At 41.9% G+C, this 27,692-nt stretch overlaps 2 protein-coding genes across 3 annotated transcripts; one reads left to right on the top strand and one right to left on the bottom strand.

Annotated features, from left to right (window-relative positions):
- Positions 1–334: 334 nt before the first annotated feature.
- On the bottom strand, positions 335–17,453 carry orc1 (origin recognition complex, subunit 1). Of its 2 annotated transcripts, none has more exons than XM_085376219.1 (17): positions 17,359–17,453; positions 15,476–15,600; positions 14,285–14,457; positions 13,778–14,210; positions 12,248–12,500; positions 9,891–9,953; positions 9,475–9,576; positions 6,162–6,405; positions 5,978–6,084; positions 5,465–5,566; positions 5,153–5,324; positions 4,735–4,842; positions 2,957–3,106; positions 2,434–2,553; positions 2,167–2,336; positions 1,981–2,068; positions 335–529 (listed from the first exon to the last, which is right to left on the bottom strand). In XM_085376219.1, exons 1-17 carry the CDS (start codon positions 17,451–17,453, stop codon positions 335–337), a joined length of 2,700 nt encoding a protein of 899 aa, XP_085232345.1. The 2 variants fall into 2 exon arrangements, with proteins under 2 accessions (XP_085232345.1, XP_085232346.1); XM_085376220.1 differs by having other exon boundaries at positions 12,275–12,500.
- A 1,779-nt stretch (positions 17,454–19,232) lies between these two features.
- prpf38a (pre-mRNA processing factor 38A) lies at positions 19,233–27,444 on the top strand. Its single transcript, XM_085376106.1, has 10 exons — positions 19,233–19,411; positions 21,469–21,628; positions 22,716–22,837; positions 24,019–24,104; positions 24,189–24,299; positions 25,158–25,264; positions 25,407–25,433; positions 25,533–25,624; positions 26,390–26,438; positions 27,277–27,444. Exons 1-10 carry the CDS (start codon positions 19,282–19,284, stop codon positions 27,320–27,322), a joined length of 930 nt encoding a protein of 309 aa, XP_085232232.1. The 5' UTR covers positions 19,233–19,281; the 3' UTR covers positions 27,323–27,444.
- The last annotated feature ends 248 nt before the right edge of the window (positions 27,445–27,692 follow it).

Raw genomic sequence — 27,692 nt, 5'->3', positions numbered from 1 at the left:
GGTGATGCGTTTTCCATATTAAACTCTCATCAAACTCTGCTAGCAGAGAAGCGTCTTTAAGTTTCTTTACAGCTTGAGTGTTCCTGATCCCTAAAGTGCAGCTAAAACTCTAAAGAAACTATAATCAAAGAGGTTTTAATATTACTCCAAGAAAGCAACTGAGGGATTAGTAGAATTTTATTGTACATTTAAGACAAACATAAAAAATAAAATCCAGAGACAGAAGAAAATCTTCCAGTAAAATTGGGGACAAAGATTTAAGCTCATAACTAAAATCCGTGGACGAGGGTTCACTTTTCTGTCATTGTTCAGTTTGTGTGAAAGACTCCCCCCTTCAGTCAGCTTTCAAGGCATAAAAGATGTCATCCTGGCTGACGTTGAGTCGGATGTGCTGCAGGACTCCCAGGTGACTCGGTTCCAGCAGCAGCAGCCTGCAGGCTCCCAGACGCTGACAAACAGCCAGACCCTCCGAGACACCGATGGGCCGAAGACCTTCAATCCGACAGAGAGCTTGGTGCTGCACGAACACCTGGCATACAAAACACAAGGGGACCTGATGTTGCATTTCAAGTTGAGACACAGCACTCCAATTCCACAGTGCAATGTGAAAGTGGACTGTGTTAAAATGACACAATCAGCTACAATTGTTATCTTTATGTGTAGCCTTTTAAGCTTATAACTGTAGAAAATTTGGGCTGCAATTATTGTAGTAACCGAGTTAACTATTGATGTTTGTTGTGTTATCTGTCAATCATCACACATTTTGTTTGAGGGAAAAAAGGTTTATAAGTTGAAACATTCATGGAATTGGCAAACAGGCAAAGAGAGCTAAAGCTGCCTATTACAAGTTTTAAATCCCCATTTTAAAAAAGGTCCTACTTTTAACGATTTCTGTGCTAATATAACCCTAATTAAGAGGATATCAGGTTAGTTAAGTAGCTGAGAGGATTAATTCATTTCAGCAGGTTTAAATTAAATTAACAAGTGCACTAGAAGGGTAACAATGAGAAACCCCAACACAGGGATGGTTTTGCAGGAAGCGGAAACTGAAATTTTTCCCTCATCTTTTCTGACCAGCGTACTACTGGTTGCATGACACCCTCTAGTGGTCCCTATGCTCACTGCCATGGAGCAAGACTGGCCTTTGCCATAGAGAACCAGAACTGGCAGGTACATTGATGCTTTTTACAGAATACAGCAGGCTCATTCTAAACACATGTGACAAACATAAAAAGACTGGAGAATCTGTACAGAAAATTATGCTGCCTGTTACATCGTTCAGCATGACTGATGGGTCATGCTGAGGTGGACCAGTGATGGTCTGGTAAAACACAGGCATGGAGGGATGCACAGACCGCTACAGGATAGGCAACAGCCCTGAGGGCCACTAGGATTTGGGATGAAATCATTGGACCCATTGTCAGACTCTAAAATGAGGCAGTACCAAGGCTTATTTAGAGAATATTCAGGAAGTTCCTGGATGATGAAGGAAGTTATTCCAATGCAACATCCTCTGGATATTATGCAAGCATCACTGCCATTGTCACTGAAATCGACACGCATTTCATTCTTTAGGACACTGCAGAGATCTCTCTCATTCACCTCCAGTTAACGACGACTGGAGCTGGGTAAGCTGAAAGCCCAGTGATTTATCATCATAACAGATGAGTTTTGTACATGTGTGATGTACTGTGATAGACTGCACAGAGATAGACAGTACAGACTGTAATCTAAATAAAGATGTAGGCCTGTGTTTCTGAGCTCATCTAATTCCTCACAGAACATCCAGCCAAACATGATTTCTAGATTATGAATGAATATCTGTATTCATGTTAGATTTAAGGTCTGTGTTTTATTCTTTAAATGTGTATTTATTGAAGCCTTTAAAAAAGTAAATCAACTTATGGATTCGTTTCATATACAGTCTATAGAGGCTTGTTGGTTTTGTTTTAGTAACTTTAGTTGTTTTATATTTCTCACCTGTTGGAAAGTCGCCTCTTCCAATCCCAGCCGCCTAAACTCTGCAATAGCAGCTCTGAGGAAGAGCTGCTCCTGTGTTGACGCACACCTGAAAAAAAACAAACCACATCAGTCACTTCTCCTCACAGCTGCCAATGCACATCTCTACAGCGTGCATTACTAAAGTGACCAAAGGTTTGGTCTCACCTGATGGCAGTGATGTAGGCAGAGGAAAACATCTCATTCAGTGCTTCCATCACGTGACTCATTCCCACCAATCCTGTGGAGGAAGGGTCAGCAGCTGAGTGCTCACAGATCTCCGTTGCCCGCCGACAGATGTCCAAACATCGGCGAGCATCACCGGACAGAGCGGCCACCTGCCAGATATGAGGGACACGGACGTGACTTGACGGTGGGCAGGTGAGTACACAACAGAGCGGGTGAGACTGCATTAAAGACAATCTGGTTGCCAACCTTCCTGGACACCAACTGCAGAGCGTCCTCCTCAAAGGCCTTCAACTTGTTCAGCCTGGACATGATGATCTCCTGCAACTGCTTGAAGCTGTACGGCTGGAATGACATCCTGGTCAAACCCTGGAAGCAGCAATGCAAATGATCAGTGGCTTTTAGTTTATGTTTTTTTCTTACAAGTCATCTGAATGAGATATTTAGTTGTTGTATTAATATTCAGATATTCAAAGGGCTGAAAAGCAAAATAAGTAGGAGAAGAAATGATCTCGAAAAGACAGGAAGTAAAGTGATGTCAAATTGTTTAACACAGTCTTGAATGAGAATTACACAAGTGCATTTCTGTTGCTACTACTTTGTCACAGCTTCAGCTTGTGTCCATGTGAGGGCAGGAACATAAATCAGCCGGTAAATTGCGGCTTTGGCTTCATGCTCAAATCTTTTTACCACACAGCAGTGACCTTTAAACCATCATTCATAGTATTGCTGTCAGGGAATGTAAAGAATAGCAGTGTTTAATCAGTCTCACCAGTCTACTGGCCACTCTGTTGATCATGATTCTCTCGGGCAGATCCATTGTGTTGGCGATGGTCAGCACCACCAGGCGAGCATGACGCCGTGTGGGCCAATCGAACAGGTTGTACATCACGTTCTGCTTCCTCGTCCACAGCAGGTCTAACTAAAGCGGGCCGAAACAAAAAATATAGTACAGGATGGTTATTCTGCTATCACAATTCTTAGTTAAAAGTGACAGACAAGCACACAGGCTCTATACATGGTGTGAGCAGGCACCATTTCCTGAGAAACCTGGGGTTCTGCAACATGTTTAGCAAAAATTATCCATCCATCCTCTTCCCGCTCATCCTTACAGGGGAAAGGGTTACGGGTGGGAGGGGGCTGAAGCCTATCCCAGCTATCATAGGGTGAGAGGCGGGGAACACCCTGGATAGGTCACCAACCTAACACAGGGCTAACACAGAGACAGAACAAACTGTTATCCAGTATGATTTATATTACTAATTAGAGTAATATCGGCCTCTGTGATGAACATATCCCAACCAGACATGAACTTGTTAAAACTAAATAGACTATATTTCCAAATATGGGTCAGACATTGTGGTTGGACGACAAAGTCCGGTTTATAGACTCGGGTCTGTTTTATCCCAAAGATGTTCTATATAGCTGAGTGGAGACTCTGTGTAGGCCAGTCCAGTTCTACCGCACCAAACCTGCTCATGCAGGTCTTTATAGATCTTGCTTTGTGCAGTGGTGTGCAGGAAGGAGCCACCCCCAAACTGTTCCAACGTAGTTGGGAGCATGAAATCGATCAAAATGTCTCGTTCTGCTGAAGCATTAAGAGTTCCTTTCTCTGGAACTACAAACATGCATGATTTGTTCCTCCAGGAAACACGTCTTCTCTGCTCTACAGTCCAGTGCTGACATGCTTTACACCTCTGCGTTCATTGCTTTGCAGTGTGCTTCATGATTTAACGATTGTATGCAGCTGCATGGGTTTCAATGGAAAGCTGTCTACACACAGTTCTCGAGCTAATCTGAGTTTAGAGGTCTATAGCGACTGACTCTACAGAGCGTTGCTGACCTCTGGACACCACGCAACTCAGCCTTCGCTGACCCTACTTAGTGATTTTATGTGGCTTTCCACTTTGTGCCTGAGTTGTCATAACACCACAAACAGCTGATTGTGGAATATTTAATATCAAGGAAACTTCACGACTGTACTTGATGTGCAGATGGCATCGTATCACAGTATGAAATTCATAGCTCCTGAGAGCAACCTACATTTCTTGGACTATTAGGCAGAATACCAGTTACCTTGTGATAAATGGTGAACAAGGGAATGTGAAGTCAGGGGCTTTGCTCACAGAATATAATTTAAGAATGCTGAACTTGTTCTCACGCCGCATGGTGGCATGGTGGTTAGCACTGTTAGCACCTCACAGGGAGAAGGTCCTGAGTCGACTTTCTGTGTGGAGTTTGCATGTTCCTCATGTGTCTCTGTGGGTTCTCTCCGGGTACTCCGGCTTCCTCCACAGTCCACAGACATGCGGTTACTAGGGTTGGGTTAATTGGTGACTCTAAATTGCCCATATTTGTCAATGTACGTGCACATAGTTATCTATCTCTGTGTTAGCACTGTGGCACACTGTTGATATACTGAGGGTGTCCCCTGCCTTTTGCTCTATTGTAGCTGGGATAAGCTCCGGGCCCCCATGACTATGATAAGGATAAGCGGAAAAAATTTCCTCTTTAAAAGAAAAAAAAAAAAAAAAAAAAAATTGTTCTTACTTCATCCACGAGCATCACAATAGTCTCCTTCCTGGGCGCTAGGTTGCTGAATCTCTTTTCCAGCAGAACTGCTGCGTGGTCAGGTGTGGCTTTCTGACCAGTCAGTTTCTGCAGGGATGAGATAAATAAATGAGACGTTACTACGGCAGGTCAGCAGATAGCCCATGTGTCATTGGCCAGCACAATGAACCCCGAGCTGCCCCCATGCATTAATCACAAGTCTGTGAATGTTGGATAAAAGCACATAGGGATAGATAGCACTGCACGCACACGCACACACACACACACACACACACACACACACACACACACACACACACACACACAAGCTCTGAAGAGTAAGTTGGTGAAGTGATAAAGCAAAATGATTATTACTTGACTAAAACCTGCAGCGGCTGTGAAAAAGCTTCATTCCCACCTGTAGGATTTGGACGTAGGCCTGGTGTGGGTCTGTCATTTTCATCCCATTGATCTCGATGAAGTGGAATGAAGGGATTTCGTCCATGTCAGCTGCGTGCTGCAGACAGCGAATCACCTCATGAACTGTCGCTGTCTTTCCAGTTCCTGGCACACCAGAGATGTACATGCACCTGTAATAAAACAAAATCCCACAGTTTTTCAAAAAAAGACAAAACAAACAAACAAAAAAAAAAAACAACAGCCTCGAGACACGTAGACCCTGAAGTGTGCAGATGCGACTCCAGTAAGACTGCTAAAAGCTTTCTCTCACCCTCCTGTGTTGTCAATGATCTTGCTTTCCACAAAGCTGTAGATGTCCTGAAACTCCTGCTCCCTGCAGGGCAGAGACTCTGGCACCGATGACACATGCAGCCTGATAAAAGAGGAAGAACTCATTATAATACAACAGTTTCAATTTCAGTCGATCCGCAAGGAAACGTTTACTGCACCAACTCTCCATCTTCTACTTCGTGACTGCAACGTGCTTTACTACAGCCCTCTTTCACACATATGCGACTAAAAGGTCAGCTGCAGACACAATAACACAGTTGTTCCTGTTTGACTTTCAAGGACACTCAAAGTCCACCTGACGGGTGCATGCATTGTTGCTGCACTGTGGTTGCGGTTCAAAGAAAAGAAGAAAAGAAAAAAGGTCCACGGCTGTATCTTTATCATACAACATGGATACGCATGAAGCGTCATGCTCACCATCCGATGTGTCTGCACCGCAACAAAGAAAGTTTAGTTTTCTGAGTCCTTTCACTTGTGTCTACCGTGAGCTCACCTGGCTCTGGCTTCCTCCAGGATGTTAGCCGGCTGTTGGGTCTGCAGGGACCTGATGGGGATGCTGGGCGTGGCGTGACGGGGGGTTTTGGGCGTTCCCGGCGAGATCTGTAGAAATAGGAGAGAGACGGTGAGAAAGTGGTGATCTCATGTCTGAATATCAGTGTGCGTCTGGTCTTCATCACCTTCTTTGCGGGAGTTCTTCGTTGTGTTCTCGCTGAGGAGTAAGATTTCCTTTTTGAACGCGAATTGCCAGAACCCGTTGCAACATATCGGAACTTCTTCGCTGACACTTGATCATCAATATTCGGCCCATCCTCATCTTGACCCTCCTCTTCGCTGCTGCTCAGCAAGTCATTCTTAGATGGAACAAACTCATCCTCTTCCTCTCCGGATGAGTTTAGGTCCTGATCGTTTTCCAGAAGATTCCTGATGGAACACATAACAGACACCCTTAAGATTTACGAGTCCTTTTTCACTTTGTTAATGTTTGATTCTGGTGGTGCTACGAAGCCAAAACACAGACTACATAAGACTGACACAAGTTAAAAAAATAAAACAACAGAAAGGGTGTGAACGATAAAATGATCATTTGAAACAAATCGTGTTAATTCAAGCTTCAAGCAGCAGTAATGGTGCCCTCACACCTTTAATCCAGGTATTTCTTATTGCTTGAAATGCTTTAAGGCCTGGAAGCTTACTGGCCCTTATAAATAAATTATGCACACTGTGTGGTTTCAAACAACGCTCACTAATTATACTTAATTTTGCTCCACATATTCATGCGTGACTTTATGATGTAGCAATCACTGGACAAGAGGTGGGGTACACCCTGCACAGGTCGGCAGCCTGATGCACAAAGACAATCCTTCACTTTCACATTCACACTTATGCATAATTTAGATGTAATTAACTTCAGAGGAAGCCGGTGTACCTGGAGAGAACATGCAAACTCCACACAGAAAGGCCTCGACTAGTTGGTTGAGTCAAACTCAGAACGTTCAACTTTCCATTCAATTCAGGTTTATTTATACGCATGATCTGATATCGTCGTGTTGGTGTTGTTCCCAGATCAACATAGCAAGTGACCAATCAGAACGTTGTGACGTCATACTTTTGCGACTTCGGGAAAAACCGCCGTAAAACAAAAAACTGTACTGCGAGAAACCGCCTCTGTCCGCCGATCAACGGATCCTGACCCTGACCCTTTAATAAACGCTAAGCAGAATTGATATTGTCCTTGGAACATTGGAATTTCATAAATGCACGAATGGCTTGGCGCGCCGAAGAATAACGCCACAACAATGTGATTGGTCACTTGCAATGTTGTTCCAGGAACAACACCCACACGACGATATCAGATCATCCTTATTTATACAGCCTAATGCTCTTCTACCTTTAAATATCCTAGGAACCCCAAGTAAGCCTGAAGTCCAAGAGAGAAGTGCTCTAATGGGCTGATATGGTACTTTAAGGTCATTAAGATAAGATGGGGCCTGACTATTCAAGGCCTTGCATGTGAGGAGAAACAGTGCTAACCATCACGCTGCACACACACGGACACAAACAAATTCGCCATCAGAAAGTCAATGGCAAACTATAAGCCAGTTGCACAAGTTGCCATTAAGTGTGGGATTTACCAGTGAGATGCTCTGTCATTGCTGCCGTTTCGCAAAGACCTGAACCGCCTCAGCCGAATCAAGACTAGCTAAGGATACCGACTACGAAATGGAGCAATCGTCAGCACCTCCGCCACATGGATGACACCGAGCTGTATGCCAAGAGTGAATGACACATCAGTTAACCGATCCACACCAGTGGATACTACACCAACAACACTGGAGTGTAGTCACATGGTAACAAGGATAGGGAAGGCAGTCAGAACTACCAGAAGGCAACATTGCAGACAGCTAAAAGTACCTTGGAATACCACAGGCAAATGGGAAGCACGAAAGGGCCGCTAGGAAAGCTGCAACCAAGAACAAGATCCGGGCAATTAACATCTATGCCCTGCCAGTCACAAGATATCCTGCTGAGATAATAAGCTGGCAAAAGAAGGAGACAGAAGCCACTGACAACAAGACAAGAAAGCTCCTTGTCATCCATGGAGGGTTTCACCCAAACTCCAGCATCCTGAGAATGTGTGCTAAGTGAAAGGAACGAGGGTGAGTACTAGTGGGTGTCAGAACCAACAACCAGGATGAAACAAACATCCGTGATCATCAAGAAGATGATGTGTGCATTATGAATACCTCAGGCAGCAGAAACTTGAGAAAGAACAGGACCCTGCACGGTATGTACCACTGGCAAATAGAGGAGGTGGCTGACATCCAGAAATCCTACCAGTGGCTGGACAAAGCTGGACTGAAAGACAGCACAGAGGCACTAATCATGGCAGCACAAGAACAAGCTCTGAGCACAAGATCCATAGAGGCTGGGGTCTATCACACCAGGCAAGACCCCAGGTGCAGGCTGTGTAAAGATGCCCCAGAGACAATCCAGCACATAACAGCAGGGTGCAAGATGCTAGCAGGCAAGGCATACATGGAACGCCATAACAAGTCGCCGGCATAGCGTACAGAAACATCTGTGCCGTGCCGAGTGTGGCCTGGAATATATGCCCCTAGGGTGGCTGAGAATGACCGAGCTAAGATCCTGTGGGTCTTGTAGACACAGATGGACAAACTGGTGATGGCTAACCAACCGATCATACTAGTGCTGAATAAGTAGAGGAAGAAGGCTGTGGTGATAGATCCAACTGTGCCAAGCAACATCAGAAAGAAGGAACAGGAGAAGCTGGAGAAATACCTAGAGCTAACAGGGGAGCTAAAGAAGATATGGAAGAAAGCAACTATGGTCCCCGTGGTAAGTGGTGCACTTGGGACAGTGAAGCTTCCCCCAAACCAGCCAAGTGGCTCCAGCAGATTCCAGGAATGACATCCAAGATCTTTGTCCAGAAGAGCGTGATCCTAGGAATAGCAAAGGTACTGCACAGGATCTCAAGCTCTTAGGCCTCTGGCAGAGGACAATAATAATAATAATAATAATAATAATAATAATAATAATAATAATAATGGATTGCATTTATATAGCGCTTTTCGAGACCCTCAAAGCACTTTACAATGCCACTATTCATTCACTCTCACATTCATACACTGGTGGAGGCAGCTACAGTTGTAGCCACAGCTGCCCTGGGGCAGACTGACAGAAGCGAGGCTGCCATATCGCGCCATCGGCCCCTCTGGCCACCACCAGTAGGCGGTAGGTGAAGTGTCTTGCCCAAGGACACAACGACCGAGACTGTCCGAGCCGGGGCTCGAACCGGCAACCTTCCGATTACAAGACGAACTGCCAACTCTTGAGCCACGATCCAAGTTTCAAGACTGCCTGCAGGGTCGTTTTGCATAACTGCACATACAAACAGGCACATGCATGCACTCTTTCACACCACTGTATGTAAAAATAAGAGAGATCCCATGGATCCACTTTTGCACTCACAGCTGTTTCTTGATGCGTGATGACACCACCATGGCCGACTTCCTCTTAGAGCTCCTCGGTGTTTCAGTGACCATTGGAGACTTTTCATTCTCCACCTCCGCTCTACACACACAACACATGGACGGGTATAAGAGGAACAGCCTGTAGTTTTTGGTTTAGTCTACACAAGGAAAACCACATCTTAAATTCAACGCATATATCAAATGCACAGTGTGTGTGACTTGTATGTGAATATGAATGTTAGTCAGGTGAACCTGGTTGATACTTCTCAGAGGAAAGTAGAACTGGATACAAACTGTAGCAAACCAAACATGTTGAAACAACAAGGATAAACAGGTCACGTTAGCATCACGCGGTGCTGTCTGTGTGCAGAGTGAAAGATTATGAAGGGTAAATGTATGGATGAGTGTACTCACAGAACACTGAGGACTGGCTCTTTAATGGTTTTCAGCTCTTTCTTTTGTGACACAGTTGTAGCTCTGTTTGAAAACACACAGGACTTGTTACAACATTTGAAAATCTCTCTAGACACTGAAAGGCTAATCACTTTAATATAGCTATCCAAACCTACATGGCTAATAACTGGTTGGGCCCCCCTTAGCAGCAACAACTGCAATTAAGCATTTGTGATAACTGGTAGTGAAGCACTGTGGAGGATTCTGACCCACTCATCTTTGCAAAATTGTTATAATTCAGCCACATTGGAGGGTTTTCCAGCATGAAACACCCTTTTAAGGTCATGCCATTCAAAGGTGGACTTTGGATCATTGTCCTGCTGCAGACCTGAGGTGTGCTTCAGCTTGAGGTCACAAACAGATGGCTGGACTTTGTCCTTCAGGGTGTTTTGGCAGACAGCAGCATTCATGGTTCATTTACCACAGCAAGTCTTCCAGGTCCTGACCTGCCCCAGACCATCACACTACCACCATCACATCCAGCTGTTAGTATGATCTTCCTTTTCTGAAATGCTGTTACTATCATGAGATGTAATGTGAAACACACCTTCCAAAAAGTTCAACTTTTGTCTCTTCATCCACACAATATTTCGCACCAACGTTTAGGATATTCTTGCCATGCCGGCCATTTCTTGCCTAGTCTCTTTCTTATGGTAGAGTCACCATAAGAAGGGGAGGGGGTCACTTTTCCCCACACAGGGCTATGTAGGTTTGGATCCCCCCCTTTTAATAATAAACACCTTTATTTAGTAAGTGCATGTTTGTTGTCTTTGTCAAATGTTTCAGAGCATCAAACAACAACAAATACTAAAGTGTGACAAACATAAAAAAGAGGATATCAGTAAGTAGGGATGGGTATCGTTTAGGTTTTATCTGATACCGGTGCCAAATCGGTACTTTTGAAACGGTGCCGGTGCTCAAACGGTGCTCGAACCGGTGCTTAAAGAATGGAGAACACAAAATTGGTCCAAAAACCTCTCATATTCAGCTGGTTTTTTGTAAAAAGATAACAATGTTAGCCTTTTCTGCAGCTATGGGGCATATATGGTATCACTCTTAGCTGGAAGCAGTGCTTAAACAATGGAAAAAACACAAACTTTGTCCAAAAACCTCTCATGTTTAACTGTTTCCCTCTTTTTCTTTGGTCATTTTAGCCTTTTTGGCCAGGGTGAAGGGAGCATCTGCCATCAAACAAGAAGACAGCCGCATGTAGCTATGATGATGTTTGCTAGTTCACCTTACATGCATTAATGTAATAACGTGGTTAGCCTACTCAACGTAAATTACACACAAACAACATTAAGCTACTCACGCAGAGAAGAACGGCTGCTGCTGCCATCAAATACGGCGCATTTCTCGGCTTTTAAAAAAAACGCTATGCGTCGCCAGGTGTTTCATCGGATTTGAGGTGTTACCTCCTTTGACAGTATCACAGTATCAGCTTAAAGCACTTGTTGCAGGCTGCTGAGTTTGCATATTTTGCTGTGAAGTACAGCCAGACTTTTGACCGCTTCGCCTTGGACATTTTTAATCTGTAGCTCTGCTCTAACAGAACGTACGTACCTGGCCCCGCCTACTATCCTCGGAAACATAAAATGATTGGCTAGAAGTGTATCACAGCTCAGGAAAAAAAAGCACCGAAATAAAGCACCGAAATGTGCGCTGCTTTTCGGTCTGGTTACTACCGTTTATGTCAGAACCGGTGCCATGATGGCACCGGACACCGGTACCCATCCCTATCAGTAAGGGGGCAAACGCTTTTTCACACCACTGTATACTCTCCTTGGAGTGGCATCGCTTATCCTCTGTGTCCTAACCAAGATCTTTGTTGAACCAGTCACCATTTCATCACCTCCCAAGGACTGAAAGTGGCACCAGTGTGCTTGGTTTTATACCAGTTATCTCAGGTTTTAAACCAATAACCTAATTATGCTCACATTCCTTTGAACTGTTGTACCTGTTTTGACCTGTATAAAAATCAGGCTCCACCTCCTGAGCTACAACAACCCCTTCCACTACAAGTGTGTATGTTTACATCGAGTTTAAGTCATTTAAAAAAACTAAATATAGAAGCTTTCTTGTTTCAGCCGGTTTATCTTTGCGTTTGAAAAGTTTAAAACAAGCAAAATCTAAACGGACCTTAAGCTGAAAGTAGGAAGCTGTGAGTGTCAATGAAAATCTCTTAATTTTTCAATCTTAACTTGAAAATCCCTAAACCTAACTTAGAGTTTCTACTGCATATTGTAAACTGTGTGACGGTTGAATTTACATAATTAAATGACTGGCTTTCAGTGTGTTGTGTGCGAGACGGCGCTGACCTTGTGGAGTCATCCTTGGCTGGTGACAGAGGGCTATCCGAATCAGAGAGTTTGTTGAGGAAGACAGATGAGGGGACACCACACCGAGCACCGGTGGGTCTGTGGGCCTTCCTCAGGGGTGTGAGGCTGTGGGTGACGGGCAGAGGATGAGCGGCAGAGGGAGGAAGCCTGCGAGTCAGTGTCACCTTTGATTCCAACTCTTCATTTAGCAGCTGACTCAGGACTTCTTCACCTGTCACTGACTTGTCTGGACCTGACAGGACAAAGATGGACAACAGAGTTTTATTCACTTAATGCAGTTTTATTTATATAGTGCCAAATCACAACAGCCGCTTCAAGGCGCTTCATATTGTAAGGTATTGGCCCCAAAACTTGGGATTCTGTTTACAATGTCAATAAATAAGAAAATGCAATGAATTGCAAATCTCTAACCCATATTTTATTCACAATTGAACAAATCAAAGGGCTAAAAAAGTGCTTTTAAATACATCTAAAATGAACATCGACTGCAGCAGGATTGGATTAAAAAGCTCAGAGACGTAAAGATGGGCATTGTCACTAAATCTGCAAATACGTCTACAAATTGTGGAAGAAATTCAGAAAAACGTTTCTCAACATAAAAGCCAAGACTTTGAATATCTTATCATCAAGGACACGGCCGAAAATCAGTCTTGGATTCCTGTAATCTGTGGGCTTTCAAACTTCACAGGACTCAGATCTGTCATGGAAATCATTGCGTGGGCTAGGAAGCTTCTAGAAAGCTTCTTCGTGAACATGATCCAGAAACACTTCGTCTTCTTTGGGTCGTAGGTGATTTAAAATGGACTGAGACAAAGTTGAAAACTGTTGCTTGGTCAAATAAATTGAAACTAGAAATTTGGGAGACAAGAATGCTGCATCGTTGGGACAAAAAGGAAGAGGGGCCATCAGTGAGTCTAAATCTCTGATAATATGGAGGTACATTAGTGTTTATGGAACTGACTTGCGCACCTGGAAAGGCACCGAAAATGCTGAAAGGCATCTACGGGGTTTAGAGAAACTTGCTCCTGTCAAACACATATTGGTTTTGTAGAAGGGTCCAGGGGCTGAACTGGCCTGGTCCAGGCCATTGGCCAATTGAAAACATTTACTGGATCATGAAACTATAAATATGACAATGATCCAGTTCTGCTGAGGAGCTAGAATCCTATATAAGATAAGAAGCGAGAAAATTCCTTTCTGGAAAAAGAAAAGAAGAAAAGAAGAAGAAGGTGGTATGCTACACAGTGACAAATATGGTCCAGGTGCTGGTGCCATCCAGAAATAACCTTTCTTCTTAATTTGACTTTTTTTGTTCTTAAAATCGTACATTTTCTCAGGTATTCTATGCTCGATTGTGAATAACAAATGGATTTATGCAGACTTGCAAATTCTTGCATTCTGGTTTTAATCAAACTTCACGACTTTTGGTATTAGAGATATATAAAAAGCCCTGTTGTTCTCTGGTACGACAAAGTGGTTGCATTTTAAAATCCTTGTGCGAACACTCACTGCTAAGCTCCAGTCTCTTTCGGACACCAGGCGTCCTGGCCGTGGCATTCCTCCTCTTGGCACTGAGGCATTTTGACGCTGACAGTTTAGTGGCCGAGTGAAGTGACTCAGCCTCGACATTGGCAGGTGTACCTACACTGCTGCAGCCAACTTCCCCTAATGACGCCTTCTGCATTATGGCGTGGTCCGGTGTGGGTAGGACACGCCGAGAGGGTCCTCTGGGGGTGGCTGCAGACTGGGAGCAAGAAGGTGATATCGGGAGGGAGGGTTTAAGACAGGAAGGAGGTGAAGAAGCAGGTGCTGGCTCAGCGGGAGACTCCATCACGGTCGAGTTCACCACCCCGAAGACCTTGGAGTCCCAGGACAACTTCACGTACAGGGTATCTTTGTCAGAGGAGTCAGGGAACGGGTCATTGCTGTCGAGGTGCTTCACCTTGGAGATAAAGGAAGGAAATTAAACATTTTCGCATTTGACTTTAAAGCATTTGTGATTTAAATGAAGCTCACCTTCACAGGCCTGAGGATGGACTCGACGTTGACCTCATTATCACAATTACGACATTCATAGTAGAAGATCTCCTGCGGATGAGGCTCTCTGCCAAGCAATTTCAGTTTGTTGACAGGCAATTCAGACACACGCATGAACCACTGAACTACTGCCTTCATCTGTTGCCCATTCTCTGGAAGAGACAGGCACAAGACAAAGAAAGTCAGTGTCTCAAAGTGGAACAGAGTAAATATCAAGTTAGGCCATTTGAGATTAGTCTCGAGTTGTTTTAGTCCAACTGAAGTCCAAGAAAGTCAAGTCGCGTTCTAAATTATTCTAAATCCATTACTATTTGAAACAAGACCATTTCAAGTGTCCACTAATATGATCTCAGACTTAAGATAGCCAAGAGACATTCAATGATTGATTGTGTTGGACTTGATTGCTCAGGGCTCGCAAAATTGCTAGCCCGACGTCCCGGAGCTAGCGATATCTCCGGTCGGACGACCAAAATCTATCTCAGCCCCGCCCGTCGGGTTATCATGTAGCCCGACGGGCGGGCTACATAATCAGCAAGATCACATTCAGGCACAAAGACATTTAAAAACACATAAAACTATAAAACAGTACTTAAACAATTTACAGAGCTTTTTATTAATAACAATTTTACAAAATAGCAGAAACATATTTTCCTTACCTAATCATTATCAATAAAGTATTCAACAAATACACAGCCATGTGACAGCAGCAAAGTAAACCGAGGAAAATAGGTTTCACTCATACAAATTAACTGAAGAAATGTACAAATATCTCAGCCCCGCTATCATATAGCCCGACGGGCGGGGCTGAGATAGATTTTGGTCGTCCGACCGGAGATATCACTAGCTCCGGGACGTCGGGCTAGTGATTTTGCGAGCCCTGATTGCTCCTTGGGTTATTCAAGTCTAAAATAATGTATCATCGTTTAAGGCAAGTCCAGCTCAGGACTCAAGTTGCCAAAGTCGATGTCAATTCATAAAAACAATTAATTAATTTTAAAAAGCTGTTTGTCAAACTTGAGACACGTCCATGTCAGCTTGAGGGTCAGAACCAAATCTGTCTTGAGTTAAGTCCCAAATCAGAGCCTAAGTTATTTGTCATCAGTTGAGAAAAGTACACGTCAGGTCCTTGGTTAGCTGAGCCAGCTCCAAGCTTGTGTGAATACGACTCACCATCACCATACAGCCTGGTAACTTTGGCCACATATGGGTTGTCTTCATCATACCCCTCTATGAGGATGTGTTGGCCTGTGTTGATGATGATTTTTGAGAGACCCTCCACACTGATCGCAAATGAGCTGAAACAAACGGGAGAAAAGAAACAATCAAAAACTACCGATTATGGGAGCAAGAACTGGAATCTCAAAATACAGCCAGATTGATCAATGGTGTCAAAACGCCTTTGTCATCTAGCAGATATTTGATTTCTGGTTTAGGGTTAAAATTTGAAAACGGGTCATTTCAAACGTCTTGATGCATTCTCAGTCATCCAGGAAAGTAAATCTCCAAAAGTTGATTCTGTTCATCTGGACGTAGCGTTTTGTTGGAGAAACGTTTCGTCACTCATCCAAGTGACTTCTTCCGTCTCAGCTGACTGCAGGTTTCCCCAATCTTATAAAGATTGCGCCAAAAATTGGTCCACCCCAAGGATCGGGTCCCCGACACAAACAGAGTAACATAGTGTACGCTGTTAAGTGCCAGGAGGATTGCCAGGATTTATACATCAGGGAAACCAAACAACCTCTGGCGAAGTGGATGGCACAACACAGAAGAGCTACCTCGTCAGGCCAGGACTCTGCAGTCTATTTACACCTACAGGCTAGTGGACACTCTTTCAATGATGAGGATGTACACATCCTGGACAGGGAGGAACACTGGTGTGAGCAGGGAGTCAAGGAGGCCATTTACGTGAAAAGGGAAAGACCATCTCTGAATCGAGGAGGGGGCCTAAGGTTACATCTTTCACCATCTTACAATGCTGTGATCGCAGCCATTCCCCAACTCTCTGTGAATGGTACTCATGGCCATTGATCAGTGGTCTTTGACCAGTGGGTTTTGGTCAGTGGTTGTTGATCAATGGTAATGAGAATTTGCATAATTATGATTAAGGAACTGACCTCCCAATCCATTGTTCCTTCAATGGGCTGGTTTCAGTCATTATGCAAATGTACTGTTTATAAGATTGGGGAAACCTGCAGTCAGCTGAGACGGAAGAAGTCACTTGGATGAGTGACGAAACGTTTCTCCAACAAAACGCTACGTCCAGATGAACAGAATCAACTTTTGGAGGGTCATTTCAAAGCACCAAAACATAACTAACAAACTTCTGAAAATACACTTTAACAGTTCTTCTAGATTTCTATGGAAAGAAGGGTAGAGTACTTCCATCTGGTCACAACACCGGTGTGGATTTAAAGTCCACAAACAGTAAAAAACACACAGTACCGTAAAGCCAATGTGGCACACATTCCACGAGGCGTCATCAACCCATCACTAAAACTGTGCCCCCCTCCAGGCAAACAGTAACATGGTAGACTGCATTAAAACTGACTCCACCCATGAGCCCAGATTAGAGCTGTGATGTCCACAACACAGTTACCATCTTTGTACCTGGGAGAGTTCAATGCTGTGGACAAACTGCTAGCAACAAGTCAATAAAACAAACTATGGCAGTAAATTATATGTTAACTTTGTATGAGTGTCGACTTTGGTAACTTTGACATTTTTGTAACCACATCAAAGGCAAAGGCCGACAACATAAAGTGAAGAATAAGATCAAGGAGCGCTAGACTTTCCCTTCTTTAAAATAAACAGACAATTGTTGCCCCCAGCCCCAGGGATCGAGGGCTAGGGACAACAAAAGAGCACAATCACGCGGCCCACCACTGCCTTAAATGATTATCACATAGTTGTTGCTTGATAGTTTGTCATTCTACTTAATTCATCCGCAGGACTCTTATCTCCCTTAATTATTCCAACAGAAACATTTTTAACCATCACACTGAAAAGACGGAGCATAAAAAGCCATTTTTTAAGGTGGAAAAATAATTACTCACTCATAGTCGTGGGTTTTTAGCCTCCTGTTGAAGCTTCGTGCCCTTCCACTCCACTCATATACTCGTCTGATTTTCATTCGAGTGAAATATTTCATCCTGTTTCGTCTCTTTCAGCTCACACAGAGGACAAAATCACAACAACAAAAAACAAAGTAACCTTCTCCCCACCGCGAAGCCGATCTGCCCGATTCTCTGATTTAATCTACTGAAAATACAATACAGGACAGCAACGAGATTTCGCGCGAAAAATGCGTAGTTTCCGGTTTTCTTTTTCGTGTCTTGAGGATCCAACACTGGCGTCATGCTGCCCCCTGCTGATTACTCCAGCCCTTCGGGGTTGCGTCAGGACACCAGGCATGAACTTTCTGTAACTTTCTGCTTTGCTCTTCATTTGCTCTTCAAATGTCCTGGTAAATTCATGCCTGAACATTTTCTGGGTTTTTTTGTTTTGTTTTTTTACGGAAGTTCACTAAATGGCAAAACGGACAATTGTGTAGATTTGCAGTATACTTTGTCCTAAATGAACACTTTACAGTATAAAGTGACTTAAGACAAGATTTGTTGACTGTTAAGTAGTGCCATATGAATAAAACTGAACAGATCTAAAGAAGGTGTTTATTAGAACAGGACAGATGGGTGACTGCAGTCCTCTGAGCACAAGGCTGACAGGACTTCCCCCCATATAATGAATAAATAAAACATAAAAATAAAAATGTAATTAAGACAGATTACTATACCAAACCTACAGATAAAAATGTGTTTACTGGGTTTGTTTTGTCAGCTCTAGCTTTTCAAAGACAATGAGGACCAAAGTACAATTAGAAGTGCTTGTTCTGATGAACACTTCATGGTTCAGAATCATCTTCAATGCACAACTTTTTCTATGCTGTGCTCAAGGTGCTCTCAGCTGTTTAACCCGACATATTTATAATTTAATCACATTAGGTCAACAGTGTCACAAAACAAGCCGCATACTTGAAATAACCTGGTCAGCATTACATAAATCACATTTTCAACAAAAGTTAGAAACGTTTAGTTAATATTTTGAGACAGACGCTTCACTCTATGTGCTATAACATAGACATAATAGTAAATGTGTGAGTCTTTACATTGTAGATTCTCACTGAAGGTATTAAAACCGTGAATGAATACGTATCGAATTATGTAGTAAACAAAAAGTGTGAAATAACTCAAAACATGTTTTATATTTTATATTTGTTATATTTAGATTCTTCAAAATAGCTACCCTTTGCTTTGATTACTGCTTTACACACTCTTGGAATTGTCTGGATGAGCTTCATGAGGTAGTCACCTGAAATTTTTTTCCAACAGTCTTGGAGGAGTTCACAGAGATGCTGAGCACTTGTTGGCCCCTTTCCCTTCACTCTGCCATCTCATCCCAAAACATCTCGATTGGGTTTAGGTCAGGTGACTGAGGAGGTCAGGCCATCTGGCGCAGCACTCCATCACTTTAATTCTTGGTCTAATAGCCCTTACACAGCGTGGAGGTGTGTTTGGGGTCATTGTCCTGTTGAAAAATAAATAATGGTCCAACTAAACGCAAACCGGATGGGATGGCATGTCGCTGCAGGATGCTGCGTTAGCTCTGGTTCAGTGTCTTTTCAGTTTTGAATAAATCCTCAACAGTGTTGCTAGCACCCCCCGCGACCCTGAAAAGGACAAGCGGAAGCGAATGGATGGATGAAATTGAGTGTCGTTTTTTCTTTGTGTGTGTGTCATTTTTGTCCACACGCCATACCAGCTGGCGGCGGTAATGCACCGTTTCGCTGTTTGCCAACAAGAAGAAGCGGAAGGAAGAAGAAGAAGAAGAAGTCGAACCGGAAATAATATTTACTCTTTCCGGTTTGGCGTCTAAGGTTTTCTTTTTTTTGTTCATTTTCTCCATGCCAGAATAGTAGTATCATGGCAAACAGAACCGTTAAAGACGCTAACAGTATACACGGGACTAACCCGCAGTATCTGGTGGAGAAAATCATCCGCACACGAATCTACGAGTCTAAGTACTGGAAGGAGGAATGCTTCGGTCTCACCGGTTAGTAGTGTCACCAGTGAGCTAACGTTAGCTTCATGAGGGCTCATTTTAGCAAGCGGGTTACTATCGACATTAAGCGGGCTCAGTTATATTCTTGGGGAGATAGATAGAGAGATATTTTTAGGCAACAGAAATTATTTTATTTTAGGCTAAAAATTCAAGACACAGTCATACAAGTACAACACACATTAAGATGTGTCCTGAACTGCTCCTTGACTGTGCAAAATATTATAAACAATAAGTAACTTTAAATTAGAAATCGGAAATTTTAAATTAAAAAACTGAATATGTACATTTTGCAAATGGAATATTAAAGTGTTTGTACCATATTAGCACAGCAATGTCTGACCGTGCAATGGAAGTAGAATAAACAAAATTAAGTAACGTAAACACAGTAATTGAACTGAGTGACTATAGTTATTTAGTGTAATGTAAACAGTGACTGGAGTACAACAGTGACCAGAGTAATATAAGCAGTAGGTAAGCAGCATGATCAGTGTAGCAGCGTGTGCCGTAATAATAAATCAGATACGATATGAAATATGACAAGAATATAAAATAAGGTCCTGTTCTAGACCCTTATGGTGATGCTATGAGGGGAGTGGGGGCATGTTCTGATTTAAGCCTTGGATGGTCTGAGGATAGAAGCTCCTCTTGAGTATCTCTGTTTTTGTCCTGATAGTGCGAAACCTGCCTGATTGCAGAAGTTGAAACAGTTTGTTACTGAAGAAAGGCTATAGAAAAAATAAACAAATTTAACACATGGTTCTGTAACATGCCGTTGTGTTAAACGATGTAAATGCAAATGTTTCACCCACATTTGTGACTAAAAAACAGACCTGCAAACATATTTAGTTTGACAACATTAAGTCCACGTGGCTCCCAGTTTTATACAGAAGCACTGATAACACAATAGCAGCAGTGATGATAACACTGGCATAGTTTAACATGGAGCTGAACTCTGTTTACACTTACACATGCACCGGGAAGAGCAAATAGGCTTAGCTGTTACAGAGAAGCTGAGGAAAGAAAACGTGTTTCTAGAGCCCAAAAACAGCAGTTGTTCCTGTAACCACCAATAAAACCTATACTGGGAAAAAGGTGGCAGGAGCCCTTCATCAAAGCGCCTGATCAACAAACACCAAAATTTGTTTTACACAGAGAAAAATCTGCAGTAAGCCTCCAAGAGTAGTATTAAAACATGCTGTTAACTTGGTTTCATACCATGTTTATATTACACAGCTTGCTAAAGGCTGATGGCAGCCTTTACAGCCTTACCTGCAGCAAACGGGGGTCTAAAGGGAGACATGGACTGTTCTTGGCCATATTTATTTAAAGGCTTTCGTAACATTTTTCAGATTGCAATTGAAATGGTGTAAAATTTTGTGTTTATGAAATTGCATTAATATTGAAAAAGTGATGTCACTCCCAATTTGGTGCATTCCAGCAAAAGGAATAAATGTTAAAAGACCTCATCTACCTCAGAAATTAGAGACTGTTCTGGCCCTTCCTGTACAGTGTTTTTTACCAAGTCAGTGGGAGTCATTGGTTTCCAGGTCCTCCTAAAGTCCACAGTCAATTCCTTGGTCTTTGTCCCGTTGAGCTGCAGATGTTTCTGCTTGCATCACATGAGGACGGTCCCTTCTGGTGCCTCAGTTGTGCTGATGATCTTGTCAAACACACAATGTTAAAACGCACATATTGTGGTCTTTCTGTCAGGCAATCAACAATCCAGGACACAGCTTGTTGTACTACTTAGGCATTCCTTTCTTCATCTTTCTTCATCTCCTTCTCTGATAGTTGGATACCACAGTAATTGACTCAGAGTGCTAATATGCTAATATGTGAGGGACATCACTCCCCAGTTCTGAAATGGTACTGGTAGTAAAATAGTAGTAGAACTGTAAACTTCTAATCTGTACAAGTCTGTATACCTCTGTTCATTGTCTAATTGGAAACATGTATGCAGGTGCATTTGCAGGCAACAATTGTATACAATGCAATTTGTATTTATAGTTTTTTGTTAACAATGCTTTTGTATGTTGTTTCATCCTCAGCTGAGCTGGTTGTCGACAAAGCCATGGAACTTAAGTATGTTGGTGGAGTTTTTGGTGGAAATATCAAACCCACTCCTTTCCTTTGTCTCACGCTGAAGATGTTGCAGATTCAACCTGAAAAAGACATCATTGTCGAATTCATAAAAAACGAGGATTTCAAGTGAGTTTTCTGCAGAGAGAAAAGGAGTAAACACTTATGTTGTGTTAATTTTCTCAACCAAGTTCATAGTGTATAGAATTCACTCAAACTCGTGACACTTTTAGGCACATTCCCACTATTTTGCTTAGCTAAGGTTGTAGCATAGTTGTAAAGATAACAGACCTTTATGAACATTTGACCTTAAGAAAAAGTTGCATGATATTTAGAATACCCATATATGATTTCTTATATGGCTGTATGTTATCAGTGCAAACAGTGGCATTGAGAATGGCATTTTAAATTGCTCTTTATAGCAGTATTATCACTCGAAACTTCAGATCAGTCTATTGACCTTGAAGGAGAGGTCAGAGGTCAAATGTGACAAGATTTTTAACCTTTATATGGTACTTTTTTAATGTTCAAAATACACACTTGTAAGAATCATAACTTAACTTTTTGTTCAGTTGATCTTGGTGGATGTAAGCCAAATTGTAATAGATTATTATGACCCTTGAGTTTTATCTGAATTTCTTCAAAACTTTTTAAGCTTTTGTGTTTACAAATCGAATGATGAACTCAAACACAAATGTGATGAATCACCAGGGCTCTCAAAATCGCTAGCCCGACGTCCCGGGGCTAGCGATATCTCCGGTCGGGCGACCAAAATCTATCTCAGCCCCGCCCGTCGGGCTATATGATAGCGGGGCTGAGATATTTGTACATTTCTTCAGTTAATTTGTATGAGTGAAACCTATTTTCCTCGGTTTACTTTGCTGCTGTCACATGGCTGTGTATTTGTTGAATACTTTATTGATAATGATTAGGTAAGGAAAATATGTTTCTGCTATTTTGTAAAATTGTTATTAATAAAAAGCTCTGTAAATTGTTTAAGTACTGTTTTATAGTTTTATGTGTTTTTAAATGTCTTTGTGCCTGAATGTGATCTTGCTGATTATAATGTTGCACAGCAGTTTGGTAAACTGTTGTCGGCAGTCAGCAGCGTGTGTAGCACATTTCGTGCTGGATTGATTAAGAATATATTTTTATGTGTGTAACACATAGATGAGGTATGACATGTTCGTGCTCATTTTTTTCCCTTTTCTTTTAGATATGTGCGTTTACTTGGAGCGATGTACATGAGGTTAACTGGAACTGCAGTGGATTGCTACAAATACTTGGAGCCTTTGTACAATGACTACAGAAAGATTAAGAGCCAGAACAGAAATGGAGGTGAGTTTGACAAGTTAATCTATAAATGACTGGACTCTAACTGGTGTTGGAGGGAGGTGAATGATATCGCAATATTTCAAGAAAATTTGCAATAATGATATTTCTGACATATAAAAGAAAAATACTAAACATTTTATTATTTGCTCGCTGCTTGCAATCAGCAGTACTTGCAATGTACAATGTAAGTGCATGAAATGCATTCTCCATCTTTTCACATGAGCTAATGTCACTAATAAACTTCCTAATTTGAAGTGTGAATCTTATTGAAACAAGGCCCCAGCACTAGGAGCATTACAGTGTAGCAGTACTGACAGCATGAGGCAAAGGTGAGCACAAAAGTGGCATAGGTGTTTAAGTATGAAACTACTGGTTAACATTTTAGATTAACAATAATTAAAGTAATTTAACCTTGTAACTTGTCAAGAGCTTGTACAGAATTGTAATATAATAAACCTGAATTATGTTTTTCTAAGTCAATTTTTATATGTTTTATACATTTATTCAATTTATGTTATTTTATACCGAAACTTGAGACAGCACAGTCCAGAGAAGTGAGGAATTCATCAAGCATAACTTTCACCCACTAAAGAATATAAATAAATAAATTACAGTAAAATGTAATTTGACATCTTAATAAAAAAATATCTGTTTTACTTGACTATTGTTCGTCTCTTCTTTTTGTTAAAACAGTATTTTTTTTAAATTCATTGACAGTATTGATTCTGTTTTACGATTGCAAATAAAGAATTTTGACTTTTTTCTCAGAATTCTGAGAAAAAAGTCAAAATTCTGAGAAAAAAGTCAAAATTCTGACTTTTTTCTCAAAATTCTGGAAAAGAAGAAGAAAAAAAAAGGACATGCCCACTTTTTTTTCCCAGTGGCCCTAATCCTCTTCCATACAAAGCACTTGCACATACTAGTGGATTAAACTTTGCAATTTAGGACAACGTTGGCAAAAACCTTACATTGGGTGGTTGTTTATATTTGTAGGCGTTGTGCATGTATATGTACACCAATCAGGCACCGATCATTCAATGAGACACTGATTTTTTTCGTCATTGTGACACTTGTTAGTGGGTGGGATATGTGAGGTAGCAAGTAAACATTTTGTCTTCAAAGTGGATGTGTTTGAACCAGGACAAATGCGTAATTTTTTTATTTTTATTTGTAAATTATTACAGAGTTTGAGGTGATGCATGTGGACGAGTTCATCGACGGGCTTCTTCACGCAGAGAGAATGTGTGACGTCATCCTTCCTCGGCTTCAGGTGTGTTAGTGTCATTTTTGTATATCTGACCTGTTTGACGTGCCAATGTCATTGACTTTTCTTTTTTTTATGCGTGTATTACAGAAGAGGCAAGTGCTGGAGGAGGCTGAGATGCTGGACCCAAGGATTAGCGCTTTGGAGGAGGACTTGGATGAAGTAGAAAGCAGTGAAGAAGAAGATGAGGAAGAAGATAAGGTTAAAAATAAAATTATCAGTAAAAATCTACCATATAAAACTGATGCAATAAATTGGTGGTTTCTGATTGACATGTTCATTTTCCAAATATATTTCTAATGTTTAAAGAGCCCTCACTATAACAAAACACAATATGTTCAACTATCAGCTTTTGTTTAACTGCACAGTTAGCTTATGTTCAGCTTCACTGAAACATGAAAATCCATCTGTAATAGCAGTAACGTTCTGTACTGCCACAAGATGGCACCATCCATCCATCTTCATCTGCTTTATCCGAGGCCGGGTCGCGGGGGCAGCAGCCTAAGCAAAGAGGCCCAGACCTCCCTCTCCCCAGCCACCTCCTCCAGCTTATCCGGGGGAACACCAAGGCGTTCCCAGGCCAGCCGAGAGATATAATCTCTCCAGCGTGTCCTGGGTCTGCCCCGGGGCCTCCTCCCGGTGGGACATGCCTGGAACACCTCACCCAGGAGGCGCCCAGGGGGCATCCTTGTCAGATGCCCGAACCACCTCAGCTGGCTCCTTTCGATGTGGAGCAGCAGCTGCTCTACTCTGAGCCCCTCCTGGATTGCCGAACTTCTCACCTTATCTCTAAGGGAGAGGCCAGCCACCCTTCGGAGGAAGCTCATTTCTGCCGCTTGTATCCGCGATCTGGCACCGAATATGTAAAAACTGCAAACACAAGTAATACAGATAGTATTACATAGTGTAAATTAGTTCCTTTGCAATACAATGACTGGTTTAGGTTGCTCAGCTCAGTTATATAGAGGCGTCTGCATAAAATAGCTTCTATGTCCACTGAAAATGTTGTCTGTTAGTGGATTAACTGAAAAATAAAAACATGAATGAATTTGGTTGCAGATGGAGAGAATTCAGACTCCTGAGCCACATAGACGTGGTTACCGTGACAATGACAGACCTCGCCGCTCCCCATCACCACGTTACAGACGCAGCCGTTCTCCCAGACGGTACTCATTGTGCTCATCCTTACATTTTCTTGAGTCTTCATATGTTTGTGAATAAGACAAGTAGACTTGCAGAGCAACCTTTTCCCACATTGAGTTTATACAGTTGCTTTCATTATGGTAAGCTCCATTATTTCTTCTTCAGGAGGAGCAGGTCTCCAAAGAGGAGAAGGTATGACTGCGTTTTGCATTCACTTTAATCTTGTTAAAACTGCACTGCTAGTATGTGTGTCTTACAGGAATATCTGTGTTTTTTATTGTACATAAACAGCCCCTCACCACGGAGAGATCGCCATCGCAGCAAGAGCCCCCGGCGCCACCGCAGCAGGTCCAGAGAGAGACGCCACCGCTCCAAATCACCAGGTAATTAAAGGGGAGATCAGTGTTCTGTGGCCATATGGTGTAACCACAATAACAGACAGCTGAGAATGGGGGAAAATATGGGTTATTAAAGAGTCTGCAGACATTTAAGTTAAAGAAGCAACCAAATATATCATTCATATGATTTAGAACATGTATGTTCTCCATCAACTTGGAGTTCCAAAGCATTTTAGCCATTATATCTTTAACTGCTCACTTACTAATGAACAAAGCACTTTGTTTACAGTTAATCAACCAAAATTAATCGATTGGCTTGTTACTGTTATTTTTGTTATATGTATATATATGTACAGTGGTGACTCGTTTATCGTGGTAGTTACATTCTAATAATAACCCACAATAGGTGAAATCCTAAAATAAAAATAATATATGGTTGAATATATATCGGACATTCTTACCTCCAACAGGGTTTTTAAAAAAAATGCATGCAAACCATAAAACACCTGAGCCAGACATTTTTGTGGGACACTCAGGATCAGGGCCAGTGGTCCACAGGATGACTTGGATTCAAATTTGTTTTCATCTGTTTATTTTTTGCAAAGATTTGTGCCACAATATCAGTGGGTTTTAAACCACTGAAATGAAGCCAGCAATCATAGAAATTCATGTTGTTCTTCTGCCATCCTTTTGGCAACTGTGTTTTAAGTTTTTAGCACTGGAAATGTTCAAGTTATTTCCATAGTTACATAAGTTTGGAAAACTTTTGTCTATAACTAAAAATGACTTGGTGTCATTGTTGTGATCCAGGTCACCACAGAAGCCACAGACATCGCAGCCATTCCAAGTCCCCAGAGAGGTGAGTATTATTATTATTAATGTATATCTGGGTAACGTTATTTGATTAGTGGGCGCTGTGCTTCCTGGTCTTGATGTCAGTGACTTCGATCTCCTCCTGTGACCAGCTTATTATCCCAGCAGGGTACCTGATCACAGGCATAGGTGTTGATAGCCCAGATCTTGTTCTTACCATTCAGTTGACTCCTTGCGTACTGCTCCTTGGGGCTGTTCATCTTGTAGCCAAACATCTCATGATCACTGCTGCCATAGATCAGCTGGTTAGTCTCGGTAATGTTTGCAGTACGTATTGTCCGTAGTGCTGCATTCACATCATCTAGAAGACCTTCAGAGGGTAATTTATGTAATCTTGGTAACCGGCTACAGAGGGTCCAGGATCCTGTCTTTCAGGTCAATTCCTCTCTCACTTAACGATACTTTCTTGATACCCGGGGCTTCATTCTCACCCAAACTTGGGTATCTACCCCTGACTTGTCGTCTTGGCTCCCCCTTGTGTTGCATTTGTGTTGTTCCTTGCCAGTCTCTAGCTGTGAGAGCAGTTTCTCCATTATACTTTCATGATTTTAATTGTCTATAAACAAGTAACTAAATTAAGTAACTAACAAGAAATAGCACAAGCACACTATACTGTGCCGTAATTTGATATGGGCTAAAGACAGAAAAGAAGGAGGAAGAAAGAGAAATGTGTATTTTTAAGCTCCAGGTTAAAAATAACAAGACAGAGAGGGAGAAGAAAGAGTTTCCCTCTGTGTGCATATTTGTATTCACCAACTCCAGTGTAGTGGTATTAGAATATTCATTGTTTATTTAACTTGGTTTTGTTTTGTTTCACGTTACAGGAGTTCAAAAAAGAGTCACAAGAAGAGTCGAAGAGGAAACGAGTGATTTTTTTCTTTCTTTTTGTTTTTATACCAAACTTTCAGAAATCTGCTTTCTAATTCCTGTGTATTTGTTTTCTTTTCCCTTGTTGTTTTTTTATGGGGGGGGGAGTATAAATATATAAAATATTTCATGTAAACATGTTCATTGTGCTTAGAATGTGTTTCATAATCTGATTTGATCTGACATTTCAAAAATAAAGGCCCCTAAATTGTGACTCTTCGGATGTTTTAAGGTTGTTGTTGTTGTTGTAATAGAATTAGTGGTAGTAGTAATAGTTGTTATTATTATTATTATTATTATTAACTGATAGGCAAATGAGGGAAGTTTGAAATTTGTAAATGAGATGAGGGCTGAGGGAACTGAAAGTGTTTTA

Source organism: Diplotaxodon limnothrissa, linkage group LG17 (assembly GCF_057381915.1).
Source record: "Diplotaxodon limnothrissa isolate DT_005_m linkage group LG17, D_limnothrissa_male_GT1.1, whole genome shotgun sequence".
NCBI lineage: Eukaryota > Metazoa > Chordata > Actinopteri > Cichliformes > Cichlidae > Diplotaxodon > Diplotaxodon limnothrissa.
The sequence above is the reverse complement of the archived record's forward strand: the minus strand, read 5'-3'. Positions and strand labels throughout refer to the sequence as shown.